This window comes from Crocodylus siamensis, chromosome 11, assembly GCF_052110815.1.
Source record: "Crocodylus siamensis isolate JL-2025a chromosome 11, ASM5211081v1, whole genome shotgun sequence".
In the NCBI taxonomy this organism is placed as follows: Eukaryota; Metazoa; Chordata; order Crocodylia; family Crocodylidae; genus Crocodylus; species Crocodylus siamensis.
In genome coordinates, this window is record NC_143405.1 from 39,507,480 (window position 1) to 39,525,684 (window position 18,205).

An 18,205-nucleotide genomic window follows, 5' to 3' on the forward strand; every position below is an offset into this window, starting at 1 on the left:
CACCTGCAGGTGGCTGACCTTCTAGCCAATTGGGGCCAGGAGGACATGCTGTGACAGTTCAAAGCAGGCCGCCACACTGGGAACATCTTCTGGGCAATAGCCAGGCAGAGGGCACCCATAGCAGTAGTGCTGCACAAAGCCCAACTCTGCAGCCACAGCCCACTGGGCAGATATCTCTACTGGCTGTGCAGTCCCCATCCAGGTCTGGCAGGTGCACAGCAGGTCACAGCCAGGCAGCAGCCCCCACTGCCAGACTGCTGCAGTGGGTAGAGGGTGCAGGGAACTCTCAAGGCTGCTTCAGCTGGCACAAGGGATTGTGTCCCCAGGCGCCAATTGACTGGGCCTCAGAAGCTCCAGAGAGCAAGTAGCCCTGAGCAATTTGACAGGGCAGCTTTTTGTACTGATGGGGCCAGGACAGGGCAGCTTTTAATACTGCTGGGGACAGCACAGGTACTGGCCCAGGGCTCCAGCTCCCCTGGCTGCAGATCTGGGAAGAGCCAGATGGGGTTATTTTGCCCCAACTGGCACAGTTTGCCCCACACCAAAGGGCATATCCCAGCACATGCATTTAGGCAAAAAGCCCTGGCTCAAATTTGCACCACTTCTATTTGAGCTGCTGCAAATGTACATGCTTGTATGTGTGGACACACCCCATGAGACCACTGAATCCTGTTACAGTTTGACAAATCTTAACTCCTTACTCTGTCAGCCATTAATTCACCACCGTTTGCAGTTTTGTGGCCTCCACAGAGTTAGGTTTGCCCACAGGGTCCCAGTATAGCTTCTGTTCAGTGCAACCTTGCAAGCAAAGTGACAAGAAACTGCTCCTCAACCACCCAAAGACACCCCCCTGCTGCCACCCCCACCACACACCCCTCACCTCCAGCCACTGCTCAGAAAAAGTTGGGCCAAGCAGTGTGGGCAGCAGCACCATGCTGTCTGCCTCCCCGCCTGCCTCTGTCTGCAGCAACTTCGCTGACTTGGGGTGAAGCTGGGGGGTCAGCAGGTACCAAAACACAAGTTTGCTCAGGGCACCATTTTCCCAAAGGCTGGCTCTGGTTAAAATGAGAGTTAGTACCATGTTAGAGCAGGAGCTGCCCTGCAAACTGCAAGCTCTTCCCTCTGGATTTTATTTTATTTTTTAACAGTTGCACTTTTTAAAATGCAGTTCATATATTTTCCTTCCATACACGTTCATTTTAAGATGATTCTACAAAAAGGACTTTGAATTGGCTGTAGAGTCATCTTACAGTTGAAACTTTTTATAAATTATCTGTGTGTCAAATTGTTCTGTTTTTAAACTCAGAAGAGTCAGTCCATTTTTAAAAGGAAAGTTTTTTTTCCATGACTAAATACATCTAGCCAGATGAGCTGTAACTGTACAAACCGAATCCTAATCCACAAGGATTCTTTAAGCATAAAATTAAGTTGTGATGACATCTCTGATCACTTTGCCTCCATAAAATGAATAGAAAAGGCCCCCTCAAAGATATAAAGGTACTACATCCTGGATTTTTGTATGCAAAGTGTATTGCAGATGCTGATGTTTACACTGATTTAATTTTATGGGTCTGAGTTTTAAATTTAATCTTTTTTTGATTAAATATCAAATATTTTTTAAAAATAGATTAAACATCTGTAACAGGAAAAGCATTGACTCTGTTTCTAAGCACTTTAAGATAATACCTTTTTTTTTAAAAAAACATTTCAGAAACCTTTCTACTAAAAATATATTAAACTTGGTAAATAAGCAACATATTTTGAAAAGTTAAAAATCTATTAAAGGTGTTGTAAGACAGGACAGAATTATATTAACATTCCTGGTGATCAACTAAAAACAATGTATATTTTTTTTTAAATTAGCATATTACAACTAATCTTACATTAAGATTTCCAAAGGAAAACGCTCAAATAAGTGCAGTTTATGAGCACTGTCAATATTTATTCAACATAAAGTAAAATGGAATCGCACTAATGTAAACAGTTGTATTGTTAACACAAATATTAATTCAATACATTAAACCATTTAAAATGTAACATGGCACTGGATTTATGGCAATCAATTAACATGAAAAATATAGCTTACCAATAATGGATTTCTAAATCAATAAATACAGGTTTAAAACAAAGAGTTCACAATACAAAAGAATATAGCTTCAAACCAAAGAGTACATTCACACAGCAGCAACTCATTAAAAAAAAAAAATCAGCTTAAATATGTGTAACTAGAATTAGTCTCACTACAGATCCCTTTTGAAAGAAAAACACATCTTTGATAGCTAATCAAGGTTAGGGAATACATGCCAAATAGCACAAAATACAGTAGCTGGTAAGTGAAATCAAATCCTTCAGCATAACTCTGTAAACATTACAATGGGATTTCCATTCCTTCTTTAAGCCCCCTTCTTTTTTCTTCCAGTGTTTGTTTAAATAGTTTCCTCAGGGTGTTGTAAACATATGGTCCATTTTCAGAATCCAAACTCATCTGGCAAAGGGGAGAAATTAAAACTCATTTCTTTAAATGAATGTCATGTGGCTATTTTAAAAAGCAAAACATACTTATTTTGAGCTAGAAAATGTTTGTTTTTTCTTAACTCAGCATAGGTTTCAGCAACTTTTTTAACAAAGAATATATATATTTTTATACTGACCATCTTATTTCTGCCTAAAAGTAGGGAGGAGATAGTCAGACTACAGAATAATCATGGTCGGTTACTGATCAAAAAGAGAGACCATGAACTACATATAATGATCTTCCTTTCATATTATCTGAATTCCTGTATTGGAGGACAGCAGCTCTGAACTGAGCAACACTGGAACCCACCAAACCTAGAGTTAACTTGCCTCAAATAAAGACTCCCACACAACCTCTTTCTGTATGTGACTGAGGCCTCACTTTATCATCACTCTACAAAATTCCCTCTGCTAGGCCACAGTACCAGGAACTGTGATGGAAAAGGTACCTAAACTTTTTCCCTGTAGATTCCACTGCAGATTATTTGAGAAGCACTTCAACAGGAATCAAAGATGAGTAATATGCATCCTAATATAAATTCTGACAGTGGGCCGGTCCTGACAAATTGGGTATCTGATCTAAAATAGTGGAGCAGTAACTGAAATACTGTTCATGCATTTACTGAGTAGCCAGCCTTCAAGCCTCAAATGAAATTCTTCTGCAGCCAGCTACAAGTATAGCCCAACCTCTAGTAATGTCAGCCCTAATTCTTAAAGATAGATTGTTTATTTGGTGCATCGGATATTTTATTAATAGGGGTGCGCCGATAAAGATTTTGGGCCGATGCCAATGGCCAATTATTGACCAGCCATATTGGCCATAGCAATTTGATTGCCAATATGCAGCCTAGCAGCTTGGAAAACAGCATCCAGCTGGTAAGTCTGGGGGTGGGGGGAGAGGGCATGGGATGGGGGGCAGATTGAGGCCCCGTGCTGAGGGAGAGAGTGGGCTGGGGCATGCACTGCCCAGCAGCAGAGGGGCAGGACACGGGACAGAGCTGGCAGCTCATCCAGGGAGCATGGATGGGGGGGCTGGCTCCTGCCACTGTGTGCACCCCTGGGGTAGGCAAGGTAGGCATGTACCCCCCAGATCTGTACATAGGACAAAGGTGAGCTGTTCGCTGCCTGCCTGGGGCCGGGGTGAGCTGGCCTCTTCCCAGCAGCTGCGCTTGAACGGGATGGGAGCGGGATGGGGAGGCTACGGAGGAGCTATAGCCACCCCAAAATTCACCACAGCCCCCCCTCCCAGCTCTGCCACTGCTGCCACTCACCCCACCCCACTTGAGTGCAGCTGCTAGGAATAGGCCAGCACAGCCCCCCCAGCATGCAGTGGCAGCCCTCCCTCACCCCATGCACAGATCCTAGGGGGCACATGCCCCTCCCTCACCTCCCCCGGGGGTGTACACAGTGGCAGCTGTGCCCTGCCCCACCCTGCTGTGCAGTGCCTGCCCCAGCCCCACTCCCTCCCTCGCTGCAGAGTCCTCTTTGCCTCCCCACTACCTTCCCTCCCTTCCCAACACCTCTTTCCCATAACAGACTTGCCACCCAGACGCTGGTCTCCAGGCTGCCCTCCTGACCACATACATGCTGCAGCTGCACACGTGCATGCAGCATTTAATCGGCAACATTATCAGCCACATCAGCCAAAAACCGCTGAATGCCGATAATGTCAATTTTCCTTTTAATGGTGCTGATATACATCAGTCCATATTGTATCTGCACCTCTACTTGTCAGAGTCCAAAACCTTTGTAAATCATTCTAGGGAAAAGGCTGATCTTTAGGGGCACCTATACACATGCCAGATGCCTGCTGTAACACTTGCTAATTAGCACATGTCGGAGCAAACTTGATTAATCAAGTCTGCTGGAGCATGCTAATTACTAACCACAAAATTAGTATGTTCCAGCAGCTTTGGTGTCATGTGTATTCAGCATTCCTTCACTTCAAAATGGAAAAAGCAATCATAAATAGATCAGAAACAGATTTGATACGAAAATACCAAACAATGATCAGTAAAAATATTTGACTCAGTTTCAGTAATTCCATCCTAAATGAATAATGTTTAAAGGCACATGCCATCAAACTTGTATTTTAATCCCTCAGCAATCTGAAATGATAGCCAGTGGGAGTGTAGCTTTTATGGAGAGAAAATGATCACACAGGTTCAAAAAGTACTTCTCATCAAGGACAGATGCACTACATTTAAGTTTCAAGTAGGACAAGATCCCTCAACTAGAAACATGAATCAGTCTCTTCAGAAATCTAGGGAACTCCCCTCTTGTCAGCACGGAGGCGGAAAAGGATCTGGGAGTCATCATTGACTCAAAGATGAACATGGGCCAGCAGTGTGGGGAGGCAGTTAGGAAGGCCAACCGCACCTTGGCATGCATCCACAGTTGCATCTCGAGCAGGTCCAAGGAGGTGATCCTCCCCCTCTATGCAGCACTGGTCAGGCCACAGCTGGAGTACTGCGTCCAATTCTGGGCGCCGCACTTCAAGAGGGATGTCGACAGCATGGAGGTCCAGAGGAGGGCCACTCGTATAAATCAGGGGACAGCAGGGCAGGCCCTACGAGGAGAGGCTACGGGACCTGAACCTGTTCAGCCTCCAAAAGAGAAGGCTGAGGGAGGGATCTTGTGGCCTGTTAGAAACTAGTCAGGCGGGACCAGCAGGCACTGGGGGAGTCCCTGTTCCCCCGAGCACCGCCAGGAGTGACCAGGAATAACGGTCACAAGCTGGCAGAGGGAAGGTTTAGGTTAGATATCAGGAGGCGCTACTTCACGGTCAGGGCGGCTAGGGTCTGGAACCAACTTCCAAGAGAAGTGCTGCAGGCTCCTACCCTGGGGGGTTTTAAGAGGAGGTTGGATGAACATCTTGCTGGGGTCGTTTGACCCCAGTACTCTTTCCTGCCATGGCAGGGGGTCGGACTAGATGATCTGCTCAAGTCCTTTCCGACCCTAGAAACTATGAAACTATGAATCTTGATAAAATATGGTGGGGAAAAAAAGCTGAATGATCTTCACTTGTGGATGATACAAAGATAGTGAACAAATGACCAACAGAATTGATGAAGAGCACTGACTATTTAAAACAACAAATAATCTTTAATTGATTACCCATGATTCCAAAGGATGAATGCGTCTCTGAAGAACTTGTGTAACTAATACAAGAGCCTTTCTTTACATGTGAACCTTGTAGAGGCTTTTGCATCAAAACCTGTTGTTTTTTAATATTTTCTTTTTTTAAAATCAGAAAAAAATATAATCAGCCAATCTATATACTGTCAGCTGTAGGGATGTCAGATGACGTACTGGATTATGATTCTGTGGACGGTGCCTGGAATGTTGAAAAGCAGCAGAAAAGGCTGACCACCAGATAGATGCATCAGTCCAGAAAATCAAAACTGGCCCAGGCTGGAGCTATAATTATCTAAGCTTTGTCTTGATACGTTTTTCTAAGGACTCTGGGGATTAACAGAACAGGAAGAAAGCATGCACCACATCCTTTTCCTACCAGCCTGGACTTACTACTTCTTGGGAGCACAATATGGAATACTTCTTGTTTCGTCTTGTAAATAACTCCAGTTTGAGAAACACCTGAACCAGAATAATGTTTTAACTCCCATCTGTGGTGAACTATGATATCCTACTGAGATATTTCACCAACTTGTTCTAGACACCTGCTAGATGAAGGGCAATTAAGATGAGTCAAAGTATGAGCCATTCCCCAGAAGAATTGTTTCCTGATGCAAAGGTAAACATCTTGCTCCATCTCATGTTTATATTGTGCTCTGTCCTCATACTGTCTACTAGGTGTTGATAGATTGCAGGCTAGGCAAATAGCTCTGCATTCTAATATATTCATGTGTAATAGAAATTCCATCCAAAATCATAGACCCTAAATCTGGAAATTATCTAAATGAACATACCAGCCTGACTATCATGAGAATCTTAGAGCAGAATGGGTGTTGCCTAAAAAGTAAATAAATAAATATATCAAAATACATTTAAGTATTGAAGACCTTATCTCAGCTGAAATACCACCACTAAAAAGCATTTGGTAAATATGCACTTTTGAAGCTGGGGAAAAACAGATGGAGTAGGACTCTTTCCTAGTAATGACTACTGATCATGAAGTGAAAAAACTAACTGCTTTAAGCTACAGCTTGATACATTTATGGATGGGGGGGCATGATGGGACAGGGGTGTTCTGGAAACAGTAAACAGCGCCTGCAAAACATGGATTCTCTATGATCAGGTTAAAAGGAAATGTGGTATGTATGCAAGAGATGTTGTGTAAACCCATACTTCAGGGCCTCTGCTGGTCACCTGTAGAAAGAAGTACTATTTCCCTCACAATGATTGTTTTATTTGGCCTTAGAGAGGCAGGAAACAGGAGGCTGACATTTTCTGAAACACTGGATGCTGTTGCAGCTGGACACAGGCAATCTGGCTGAGGTTTCTTGATGCTCCTTAGGAGTGGCTTTGTTCACACACAGAGGGTCAAAATGATGACCAGATTTATGGAGCTGGGCCAGCTCTCCCCCCACCCCCCTCTGGTGCAGCCCAGCCCGACTCCACAGAACCCTGCCAACCTGTGCCCCGCTTTGGGCCCCATTGGTGCTGGCCCTGGGACATTGGTCCCAAGATGGTAACCAGGAGGCGGGGCACCTGTCAAGGGGCAGGACTACCCATGAGGCCCTCAACAGGCCTGCCAAAACTGGGTAAGCAGCCCTCTGCCCAAAATAATTGCTTGCCCCTGTTCTAAGAGATCTTCCTTCATACAAAATTTACGTTCTAGTTCCTGGTTGGATGGGTTAATGTCTTAGATGGTTCTTTAGGAGGAATAGATCTGGCTAGATAAAGAGTAAGGAAATATTGAGCATTGCACCTTGACCAGTAAAGCCAAGACTATATCCCAGAAAAACACCTATCATGACAATGGTAGGAACCAAGCCATAGGATATCTGTGAGAAGTATGGGATCTGTGATGAGAAGGGCTTTTAAGTCTCTTTTAGGAACCAATCACAACCACCAAGAAGAACATCTAAAAGAAAGACTTCTACTGTCATTACTAAGGGTGTGTGAAGCAGGCCATATTCGATTCGGGAGATAGTGATTCGATTAGTTGATTTTGATCACTGCCAATTCGATTCAGCCAAATCTGAATCTGAAGATTCGATGCCAAATTTGGAGAATCAGCAATTCAACCACAGACATAGCTTTAAATGTTTTTTCTACATGCCTTGAGGTTCCAGGCATGGCTCATGAACACCGAGATGGTGGGGCAGAGGGAGTGTCCCACAGGAGCACTGGGCCACCCCCACACCCCACGTGCTCAGCAGCAAACCCGGAAGTGGACCAGATGTACTTCCAGTCCAATTCCAGGTCTCCCTGCCCCGCTCAGCGAGAGGCCGTGGGGAGACCCCAGGTGCCCCCTCAGACCCAGGAGGCACCAGTCGCCTAGCTGGGGGAGGGGTCCCCTGTGTGCAAAGTTTTGCACAGCCCTAGTCATTACACAGTGAAGATGCAGACAAGGTACCTTCTTCCAAGGACAGAGTGGATCTCTAGACTTCTCTATGAGAAACATATTACTACTGAACATATTTTCAGGGAAATTTTTAGAGTCGTTACTTTTTGGTCCCTGTGCTGGAAGGAACTGCATCCTGTAGATTTTGGAGAAATATCCAAGTAAGAAGACAAGAGAGAAGTTGTAACAAAATCTGTGCCAAGAGAAACAGTTACAGAAGCAAATAGATTCCAGCTCAATGGTACTGATGTGGATGTGTCAATAAATGGGAGCTTCTTGGTAGGCAGCACACCAAGGAATCTCCCTCAGATGATATAAGTGCTAGTGGCACAGAAGAAGCAACTTCAGTCATCAAAAACAAACAGCATGGCACAAAGTAACAACAGACTCCAAAGTCTGTGAAGACTCACTGTGTCAGTCACATTTGAAAAGTACTAGCTTGGGGACTTGATGTAATGAGTCTTAGATTTCTTGGGCAGTTATCAGTGTAAAGCATGGGTGACAAGCTCTGTTCTATCATACCCTGGGCAACAGTAATCTGAACAAACAGGATAAAAGAAAGGCTTCAGCATGTTTAAGAACAGTAAGTCTTAGAGGAATTCCTCGAGAAAGCCCGATAATGAATTGTGCTTGATTTGAATGATTACTTAAAACCAGGGGCAAGCAGTTCTTAATGGTGAAGATAATATTCATTAGAATGTGTGACTTATGGCCATTTTGAAATAATTTGGCTGTGCATTCACCTGCAGGAAAAGACCCAGTGACACAGAAATGAAGAAACCACAGAATTAAGATAAACTGCCCAAAGATACCAGTTTTATTCTACAAAAAGTCCATCATCTGGGCTCAGTACTTTTCCTAGGCCTTAACTGCTATAAGAAAACTTAAGCTCTAAAATATATAAATGTAAGCACAGTTATTGTTAGCTGAAAATTTTAGTAGATTTCTTCACAATCTAACAAATAAGCACAAGTCATGGACAAAATTACTACTTGCCTTTGTGAAAGCTTTAATGGCCCGAGCAAGTAAAGCTTCCTCCACATTAGCTGGTATCATTTGCAAATTCACTACACAATGTAAAATACAAAGAATAGTCTGATATTGTTCCTAGAGGGTAAAAGAAACAGCAAATTAGTAAAGGAAACATTTTCAAAGGGAACATTTTATTTTTTTAAGTACTCTAAGAACAGATAGGCCATCCTTGCATTAAAACTGCTGAGGGTAAGAGTCAGAGAAACATATAGCTACAATATTCCACTTGCAGGATTCTTATATGATTCGTTAGTCAAGATTGGGGAGGAAGAATTTTCTTCAGTTTCAACAAAACCATGATATCAAGGATGCTTCTGGATATCACTCTTAGAATTCAGAGGGCACATTTACACAAGACGCTTAATTCACAGTAGACTAATTCTACTGCACATTAGTGTGTCATGGCAAAAAACATGTTAATGCACTAATGCACAATAGAATTAGTCTATTAGGCATTAAGCATCACAAAAGGACTGTGCACTGTTGCTACTGTTCATTAGCACTGGCTACTGTGCATTTATGCAGTACCTCATATTAGAGGTACTAAACTTAATATGCAGTAGCAACGCCACATTAATGCACATGTAGACATGCCCAGAGATGAGTAAAATTTATTTTAACAGTAGTCCAATTAGTTTCCTTCTAAGGGCCAAGTAGCTATTTTATCTTCTATTCAGCAAAATACAGTGATGGAGTCTTGATGATCTGGGTTCAGGAAGAAGTTGGTATTTCAAAATACTGAATTGGGAAAGCCCGACTATCATGAAAAAGATAACTGCAGAGAAGGCAAGAACTGCCTACTATCCAAGAATTACTTTCCTGAGGTCTCAGTAATACATTAAAACAAACTAGACTGCAAATTGTATAAGGAAATATAGGTTGTGAAAGGGGAGAATAACTAAGATATACATATCCCTTTAAAGAATACTTAAATGAAAAACCTTTAGAGCACAAGGACCTAACTCCTCATCTGGATTTGAGAACATGGACTGCTCTGATGTATGTGATGAAACTCAGCCAAGCTACTGAAGCATTATTAACTGGATGTGCCAGTTCCCCCTTCCATCCATGGCACCAACCCTCTCAGGGCTCCTATTAGATGTTTACAAGCATTTTAAAGATGTAAAGAACGATATATGGTAAATATTAAGCAATGCTGTCAGTATGTGTATGTAAACCAAAGGCACAGTTGAAGGGAAAGAGGATCCTGCCTTTTGCCTTTCTGAATTTTTAACCTACAATAAATACCCTTAGCTGGCACACATGGACATCAGTTTCTTCAGAACAGGTTTCTAACATTTTATCCACTTCACCTTTTTCTATAGTAACTACTACCCTAGCATTAACACGTTGATTACCACCCTTGTGGTGGATTACAAGATACAGCTTTGCTTTTTAAAATATATTTACAAATGCAATTTTTTTTTTATAGGAAGTTACCTTTAAGAGTATAAAATTCTTGTCTAAGGGTCACCAATGCAAAGCTTAATACAAGTTAGTAAAATGTTTTGCAATAAGATAGTGAACTGACATATACAGTATTTACCTTTTCTAGTAAGTTAAGCGTTGCCTGTGATTCTATGCACTTTTTTGCCAACATATCCACATCCTCTTTGGATATAAGAGGTTCCTTCAGTTGCTCTATCCAGGACCACATCAATGTGCAAAGAATAAAAGGATCTCTCTCAGCACATATTTTATCCCAAGCTCCATCTCGAGAATTCAGCTCTTTCTAACAAAAAATAAAAATGCACTATCTATTTAAGTTTGCTAAGATATGCTTTGCTTCTAGCAGCATTTGGCTTCTTAAACACTTGGAGGAGAGTTTATCAGCAATACAAATCTATTTCCACACTTTCCTGAATTGTCAACATTAATCAGCTCTTTAGACTAGGACCACATGAATAGCACAGGTCTGCTCTTTTCTAATTATCTACTAGAATATATAAAGCAGCTTTTGAGTCCTACTTCAAAGCTAATATGATTTGGTTTTGAGGATAAGCACTGAGTTCCTAAAAAATTCCTTTATACTTTTACACACAGAATCGTGTGATTAGCTCTGAGAAATCTGTAATAAAAAGAGCTTGCAGACTTGCTTTAACCTAAAAATCTGAAGTTCTTTCATGTTACCAACTGCAAAATGATGACCACAATTATAGACTGATTTTTAATAAAACAAACACAACCACAAAAAATGTTCAACTTTCCATTTAAAACTAAGATTGATACGTAAATTTTTATAAACTATTCTGGCTTCAATCTGAGGCCTCCTACCATAAAATGTCTCTATTACAGTGACCACCTTTTATGCTGCTTCTTAAATCTTAGATTATTTGCATAAGAAATTTTTTTTCAAATGCTTTAGATCAGTAGTCTGCAACCTTTTCTGACAATGGCCTGAAATGACTCAGTTTAAGTCTGAGGCAGGCTGATGCTAGGATGCTGCTGCTGTCACTTCTCCCTGCCACCCACCCATGGTATAGGCAAAGGCTCCTACCACCAAAGTTGCCCAGCTCCTTGGGCCACAGGTTGCTGATCCCTGGTTTAATTTCATAGTTTCCAGGGTCGGAAGGGACCCGAGTAGATCATGTAGTCCGACCCCCCGACATAGCAGGAAACAACACTGGGGTCAAACAACCCCAGCAAGATGTGCATCTAACCTCCTCTTAAACACCCCCAGGGTAGGAGCCAGGACCACCTCTCTTGGAAGTTGGTTCCAGACCCTAGCCGCCCTGACCGTGAAGAAGCGCCTCCTGATATCTAACCTAAACCTACCCTCTGCCAGCTTGTGACCATTATTCCTGGTCACTCCTGGCGGTGCTCGGGGGAACAGTGACTCCCCCAATGCCCACTGATCCCCCCCGACTAGTTTCTAACAGGCCACAAGATCCCCCCTCAGCCTTCTCTTTTGGAGGCTGAACAGGTTCAGGTCCCGTAGCCTCTCCTCGTAGGGCCTGCCCTGCTGTCCCCTGATCATGCGAGTGGCCCTCCTCTGGACCCTCTCCATGCTGTCGACATCCCTCTTGAAGTGCGGCGCCCAGAACTGGACACAATACTCCAGTTGCAGCCTGACCACTGCCGCATACAGGGGGAGGATCACCTCTTTGGACCTGCTTGAGATGCATCTGTGGATGCATGACAAGGTGCAGTTGGCCTTCCTGACTGCCTCCCCACACTGCCGGCCCATGTTCATCTTGGAGTTGATTATGACCCCCAGATCCCTTTCCGCCTCCATGCTGACAAGAGGGGAGTTCCCTAACCTGTAGGTATGGTGCCGGTTGTTCCTCCCGAGGTGCATCACCTTGCACTTGTCTGTGTTGAAACCCATCCTATTCTCATCCGCCCACCCCTGTAACCTGTCTAGGTCTGATTGTAGCCAGTTGCATCCTTCCAGTGTGCCCACGTCCCCCCACATCTTAGTGTCATCAGCAAATTTGAACCGGGTGCTTTTTACCCCATTGTCCAAACAAGAACGGGGTGAGAGACAGTGTAAAATGCCTTCCGGAAGTCCAGGAAGTCTATGTCCATTGCTACCCCTGCATCTAATGATCTGGTAACCTGATCATAGAAGGCCACCAGGTTGGTCTGACAGGACCTGCCACTGATGAACCCGTGTTGGTTGCCCCTGAGCATGCAGTCCCCAGCTGGCCCCTCGTGGATGTGTGCCAGAATAATTTTCTCAAACAGCTTGCCTAGGATCGAGGTAAGACTGACTGGCCTATAGTTTCCCTGGTCCTCCTTCCTCCCCTTTTTTGAAGATTGGAACCACGTTGGCCCTCTTCCAGTCCTCCAGCACCACACCAGAGCACCACGAGTGCTCATAGAGCCGTGCCAGGGGTCCTGCAATGACCTCAGCCAATTCCTTAAGGACTCTAGGGTGGAGATCATCCGGGCCGGCTGACTTAAACATGTCCAGCCCCTCCAGAAGCCCCTAACTAGTTCCACGCTAACCTTTGGCCCAGGTGTGCCTCCCCCAGGGCCCAAGGGGGGCCCAGCAGGGAGGTGGCTGTTCTGGTCCCTACTTAGGAAGACAGAGGTAAAGAAATCATTAAACATGTTAGCTTTGTTGTCTGGTGTGACAACCAAATTCCCCAATGCGTCCTGCAAGGGCCCCACGTTACCCGGGACCTTCTTTTCCCCCCCATGTATTTAAAAAAGGACTTCTTATTGTCCTTAATCTGAGAAGCTACTCCTATTTCCATCTTTGCCTTGGCCTTCCTAACTGCCCCCCTACAACCCCAAGCGACTGCAGAATAGTCATCCCTGGTGATGACCCCTTCCTTCCATTGGGTATATGCCTCCTTTTTAGCAAAGAGACATTCCCGGATGCTTTTGGTGAGCCATGGAGGCTTGTGTGCTCTCCTGCTCCCTTTGATCCTCATTGGGATTACCTTCCTTTGTGCTTGGAGAATTGCCCCCTTAAGGAGCAACCACTCTCCTTGGACATCTGGCTCCCCTCCCCTCTGGGACCTCAGCACATCCCCAACTATCCTCCTTAGCTCGCTGAAGTTTGCCCTTCTAAAGTCTAGGGCTGCTGCCTTACTGCATGCCCTTGCCACCTTGCTCTGGATGGTAAATTCCAGCAGGGGATGATCGCTGTTACCCAGAAGGTCGAGCACCCGCAGCCCCCTCACCAGGTCATCACCCGTGGCCAGCACTAGGTCCAACCAGGCATCCCCCCTGGTGGGGCTGTGCACCTCCTGGGTTAGATGAAGGTCCTGCACTCTGTTTAAGAACCTACAAGAGCGGTGAAACCTGGCTGGCTGCTCCTCCCAGCAGATATCCGGGAAGTTCAGGTCCCCCATGACTACCACATCTTTAGCCTTCACCACCTCTGTGAGCTGACCTAAGAATTCCTGGTCAAGCTCTTCTCCCTGGTTGGGAGGTCTGTAGTAGACCCCCACTGTTAAATCTCTCACCCCTCAACTGCCTTGTACTCTAACCCAAAGCACCTCAGAGTGCCCCTCCTCTGACACCTTGCTAATTAACGAGGATGTGTACTCCTCCTTGATATAGAGTGCCATGCCCCCACCTCTCCTTCCTATCCTGTCCCTCCTGTACAACCTATAGCCCTTGACATTCACCGCCCAGTCATGCATAGAGTCCCACCATGTTTCCGTGATCCCCAGTATATCCGGGCTGGTGTCCATGACCTATTATAACACCCATGTTGAATTCCAACCCATAATCTTTTGTTCTCTCAGGCAGATAAAGCACACTGTTCACTGCTAGGGAAAAAGTGCTTTGGTACTGTCCTTTGGCTCATAAATGCAACCTTGTACTTAACTAGCACATCATCTGTGTCCTACATGTAATTTCTAAGAGTCTTACTTACTTACTCTCATTAGGTCAGTAGAGTTTTTAATACGGAATGGATTAAAATATACATGTAATACGGATACACATAGTACTGAATAAAATTTAAAAACAGAATACCTGCCACATTTCTACCTTCTGCTTCAATTCATCCTCTTCCACAAATTCATTTAAATTTGCAAGAGCTTTAGCTGCCAAAATTCTTCGTGCCTCCAGACTCAATTCTGATTGCAAAATAATGTGTGGAATTGTTTCTGATAGATCTTTACTATCTTGGCTTTCACATCCAAGAGAGCATTCTTCTTTAGAAGAACAATCGGAGTCCTCAGATGCACAAATTATTTTGCCATGTATATTAGTCTTTTGTTCTTCTTTGTGACCCATGTCTTTGGCAAAATTACACTTTGGTGTTCTGGGGTCCCTAGCATTGTGTACATATGTAAGACCTGCTGAAAAGGTTCTACTACGCTGTACTTCTTTTGGAGATTTTTTTCTATGATAAAGTGCAGATCCATCTTTTTGGATGGATCCATCCAAATTAAATTTACCTTGGCTCCAGAAAGTAAATGTGCTACGCACAAAAGCTTCTTTGTTTAAATCCAGCTGAGGCTTTTGATTGCCTGCAGCAAAACAATGTTCCCCACTGTTAGGTCGTTTCAGTTTGTTGCAGAATAGTATTTGTGCAGGCACTGTCCATGGAGTTTCTCCCTGTTCGAAGAGAGATGCAGTTCTCCTCAAATCTGAGTCACTGTAACTTAGACGCCTTTTCAGATGAGTCAGAGGCTGAAGGCATTCAGCATTCCTTCTTTTCCAAAGAGGATCACATTCGTGTTCAAGTGAGAAAACAGAATCTTGGGTCTCAAAAGGATTATTTCTCACCGAGTGGGAGAATGAATCTGATGCATCACTGTCCTGTCTTGTTAACTCTTTATCTAGTTGTGTAGAGAGCAACTGAGAAACAGTCTTTTCGATTTCAGCTGAGAGATCTGGTATGTCTAACAGTTCTTCCTCTATCACCTGCCTGTTTTCAGCCAAGTCCAAAAGAAGCTTGCAAACTAGATGAATAAGTTTTGGCACATGCTTGAGATGTCTACTCTCATAACCATGAAGCAGATGCCGCTGACGGATCAGGTACTGGGACAGAGTAACTGCATGTGCTTTGGGCTCACAACAAGCAAAAACATTTCTCAGAGGGATCAAAAACTGAGTGAACTCTCTTACACATAATAACTGTCCCCTAGTTTGAATAGAATTAGGCCTTTTTGCCCGAACAAAAAGAATTGCTTGATCTGCAGTCATTCTTGTTGCAAAAACTAAGTAGCAAGCTACTAAAACACCTAGAAAATTTAAAAGACAAAGGATAAACATGTTTTTATTTACTCATTCACTAAGATGCAATTTTTATGTTTTGTTTCATAATGTGCTTCCTACATGCCTGTTTGCACTTTTTTGGATAGTAATAAATAGATTGGTAAAAACTAGATGATCATTGATTTCTGTTGCATCAAATCTACTGTTTTAGTGGTAGGTTACTGATATGGCTCACATGACTAACATTAACCCTTCTAGCATCTTCTTTCATTTTTGCTTTCCCTCACCCCCACCTTTGATATATCTTATTGTTCCAGTATTGTTGCTAGCAGACCAAGATCTCCACTTCTTGGTACGTAGGGGAGAAACTTGACTCCCACTATTAACTTATCATGGAGTAGCAAAAATGCTATTATGTAAATGGTTTGGAAACAGTACTTCAAAGACTGCCTTTATTTCTATACATCTCTGTGGAGCTGCAGGCTGATTCATGATTCAACTACAAAGGGTCAGAGGCAGTGCATTTTTAGGTGTGGGTACTGAATTCTAGAATTCACTTCTACCATTTTGCTACCAAAGCCTGAATTTGTTAGCTTTCAAATCATGCTGCAGACCTGGTCTTTTGTCCCCAGCCTCTTAGGGACAGGAAAAGAACAGCAAGAAACATCAGATGTTAGTTAAGAGCTACTAAGACTAGATGAGACTCTCAGAATGTTTTGTTCCATTTTGAGTGTTTGTATCTAAATTTTGTCTCTGCACTCAGATTTCAAATGAATCAAAAGACATAATGTCAAAATGCATGAATATTAGACAATGTGGGGCAGGAATGAAAGACATTCATTTCTATAAGGAAGGTCCTATTCTCATTGGTATACCTGAGAAAAGCATATTTTATATGCGAGTGCACAATGCATGTACACAATATGGAGACATTATTATTTCAAAGGAGTTATTACAGAACAACATCTGGCTTCTTTCCTTCTTGCCTCGAGTCTCTAGAATCCTCAGATAGACTTTTTCCAGTTGGTAAGCCCTTGTTCTTTTTTCTTGCACATAACATACTTTGCACCTCAGATGTTAACCTTAAGCTCTTTTCTGGCCCTGAGGATCAGAAGCTGCAGGTGCTTCACCCTTACCTTGCTACGGGTCAGGCACTGCTGTTATTCTGTGGATGTGAGGGGATTTTAAGCAAATTGAAGCCAAAAAAAAAGGATTTAAATAAATTAAGGAACGTAAAGGTAGTGGTTAAGAAATTAAACTTTTAAAATTCAACTAACATTAAGAATGCTAGTTTCTCTCTCAACAGCATCCCTATTAACCTTGTTATTTACAAACTTCTTTTCCCCCACAGGGAGCAATGGTGGCTACTGCAGAGAAGGATAGGCAAAGAAACAAGTTTGGAAAGGGAACAGAAGTAATTCCATCTTGAAATATCTTTAGAAAGTGCCAAAGATCAAAGTTGCAGACTGAGCGAGCAAACACATACTAGCTGCATTCAAGAATGGAAAAGCACAAGATGAATTATTTCCTTAATCTGAGACTGTGGAATGGCAAATGTCTAGGTGAGGAAACTGTAGTTTCAATATAGCTAGGCGATAGATAATTCTATGGAACAAAGTTTCTCTTAATTCTCAATCTGCTGTTTCATCTTGCTGCATTTGACAGAATGACACAATATGTTTACTTAATAGATGTTAACAGTCTCATAGGCATACATCTCAGGACAGAAAATATACAGTTTAAAACAAACCTGTACTGGTTCATAATCTGATATTGTACCTTTTAGAAAAACATTTACATTGACTTATGCATCTGAAAGCATACCTGTTCGGCCAAGTCCTGCATGGCAATGAACAGCTACCCTCCCTTCCTGCAAGGCAAATGCCATCACTTTTACCATATCGAGTATAGTGGTAAGAGATGCCACACCATAATCTTTCCATCCAAAATTATAAAAATAAACTAAAAAAAAAGAGAGAGAGAATTATTTTATACAGTGTAGAATTAATCTTTTTGTGCATGCAGATGAGAAATTATATAATAAATAAAAATCCTGACAGTACAGAAATATCCCAGTAGGATCCACCTGTGTATAATTTGTTTGAAATGGATTAGTTGCACTTCAGAGTAAGCTCAGTAGGAAAGTTTTATACACCCCTGGAGTTAGTTGTTTCAGACTTTAGCTCAGCTGGAATGTAACGGGTATCACAAAACTAAATGATTCATACTAAAATTACTGAGCTATATATAGGAATAGTGTAACATTCTATTTTGGACATAATAGCATATCTTAATTTAATGGCTGTTTCCTAAGCAGATAACACTTCCCAACTCAGTGTAATGTGAGAGGGAAAAAAAAAAGAAATACTGCCAATACAAAGAAATCAGTGTATTGAATTCTAATTGCAAAATATGAGTCATTTAAGTGTCTGAAATGTAGTTATATCCTATGTATGTCTTTACTCTCAATTTCCATTTAGCTTTTTACCAGGCAGTTGAAGC

The 18,205-nt window shown here is 42.8% G+C and overlaps 1 protein-coding gene across 3 annotated transcripts in view; it reads right to left on the reverse strand.

Annotated features, from left to right (window-relative positions):
- Positions 1-1,923: 1,923 nt before the first annotated feature.
- Positions 1,924-18,205, reverse strand: part of PTPDC1 (protein tyrosine phosphatase domain containing 1) — a 46,452-nt gene continuing 30,170 nt past the window's right edge. For all 3 annotated transcript variants that reach the window (XM_090022240.1, XM_090022241.1, XM_090022239.1), the window contains 5 exons: positions 17,528-17,665; positions 14,513-15,729; positions 10,623-10,808; positions 9,041-9,151; positions 1,924-2,485 (listed from right to left, as the gene is read on the reverse strand). In XM_090022240.1, the coding sequence (XP_089878366.1) occupies positions 2,369-2,485; positions 9,041-9,151; positions 10,623-10,808; positions 14,513-15,729; positions 17,528-17,665 (1,769 nt within the window). In that variant the 3' untranslated portion in view covers positions 1,924-2,368. The remainder of the gene's footprint in view (positions 2,486-9,040; positions 9,152-10,622; positions 10,809-14,512; positions 15,730-17,527; positions 17,666-18,205) is intronic.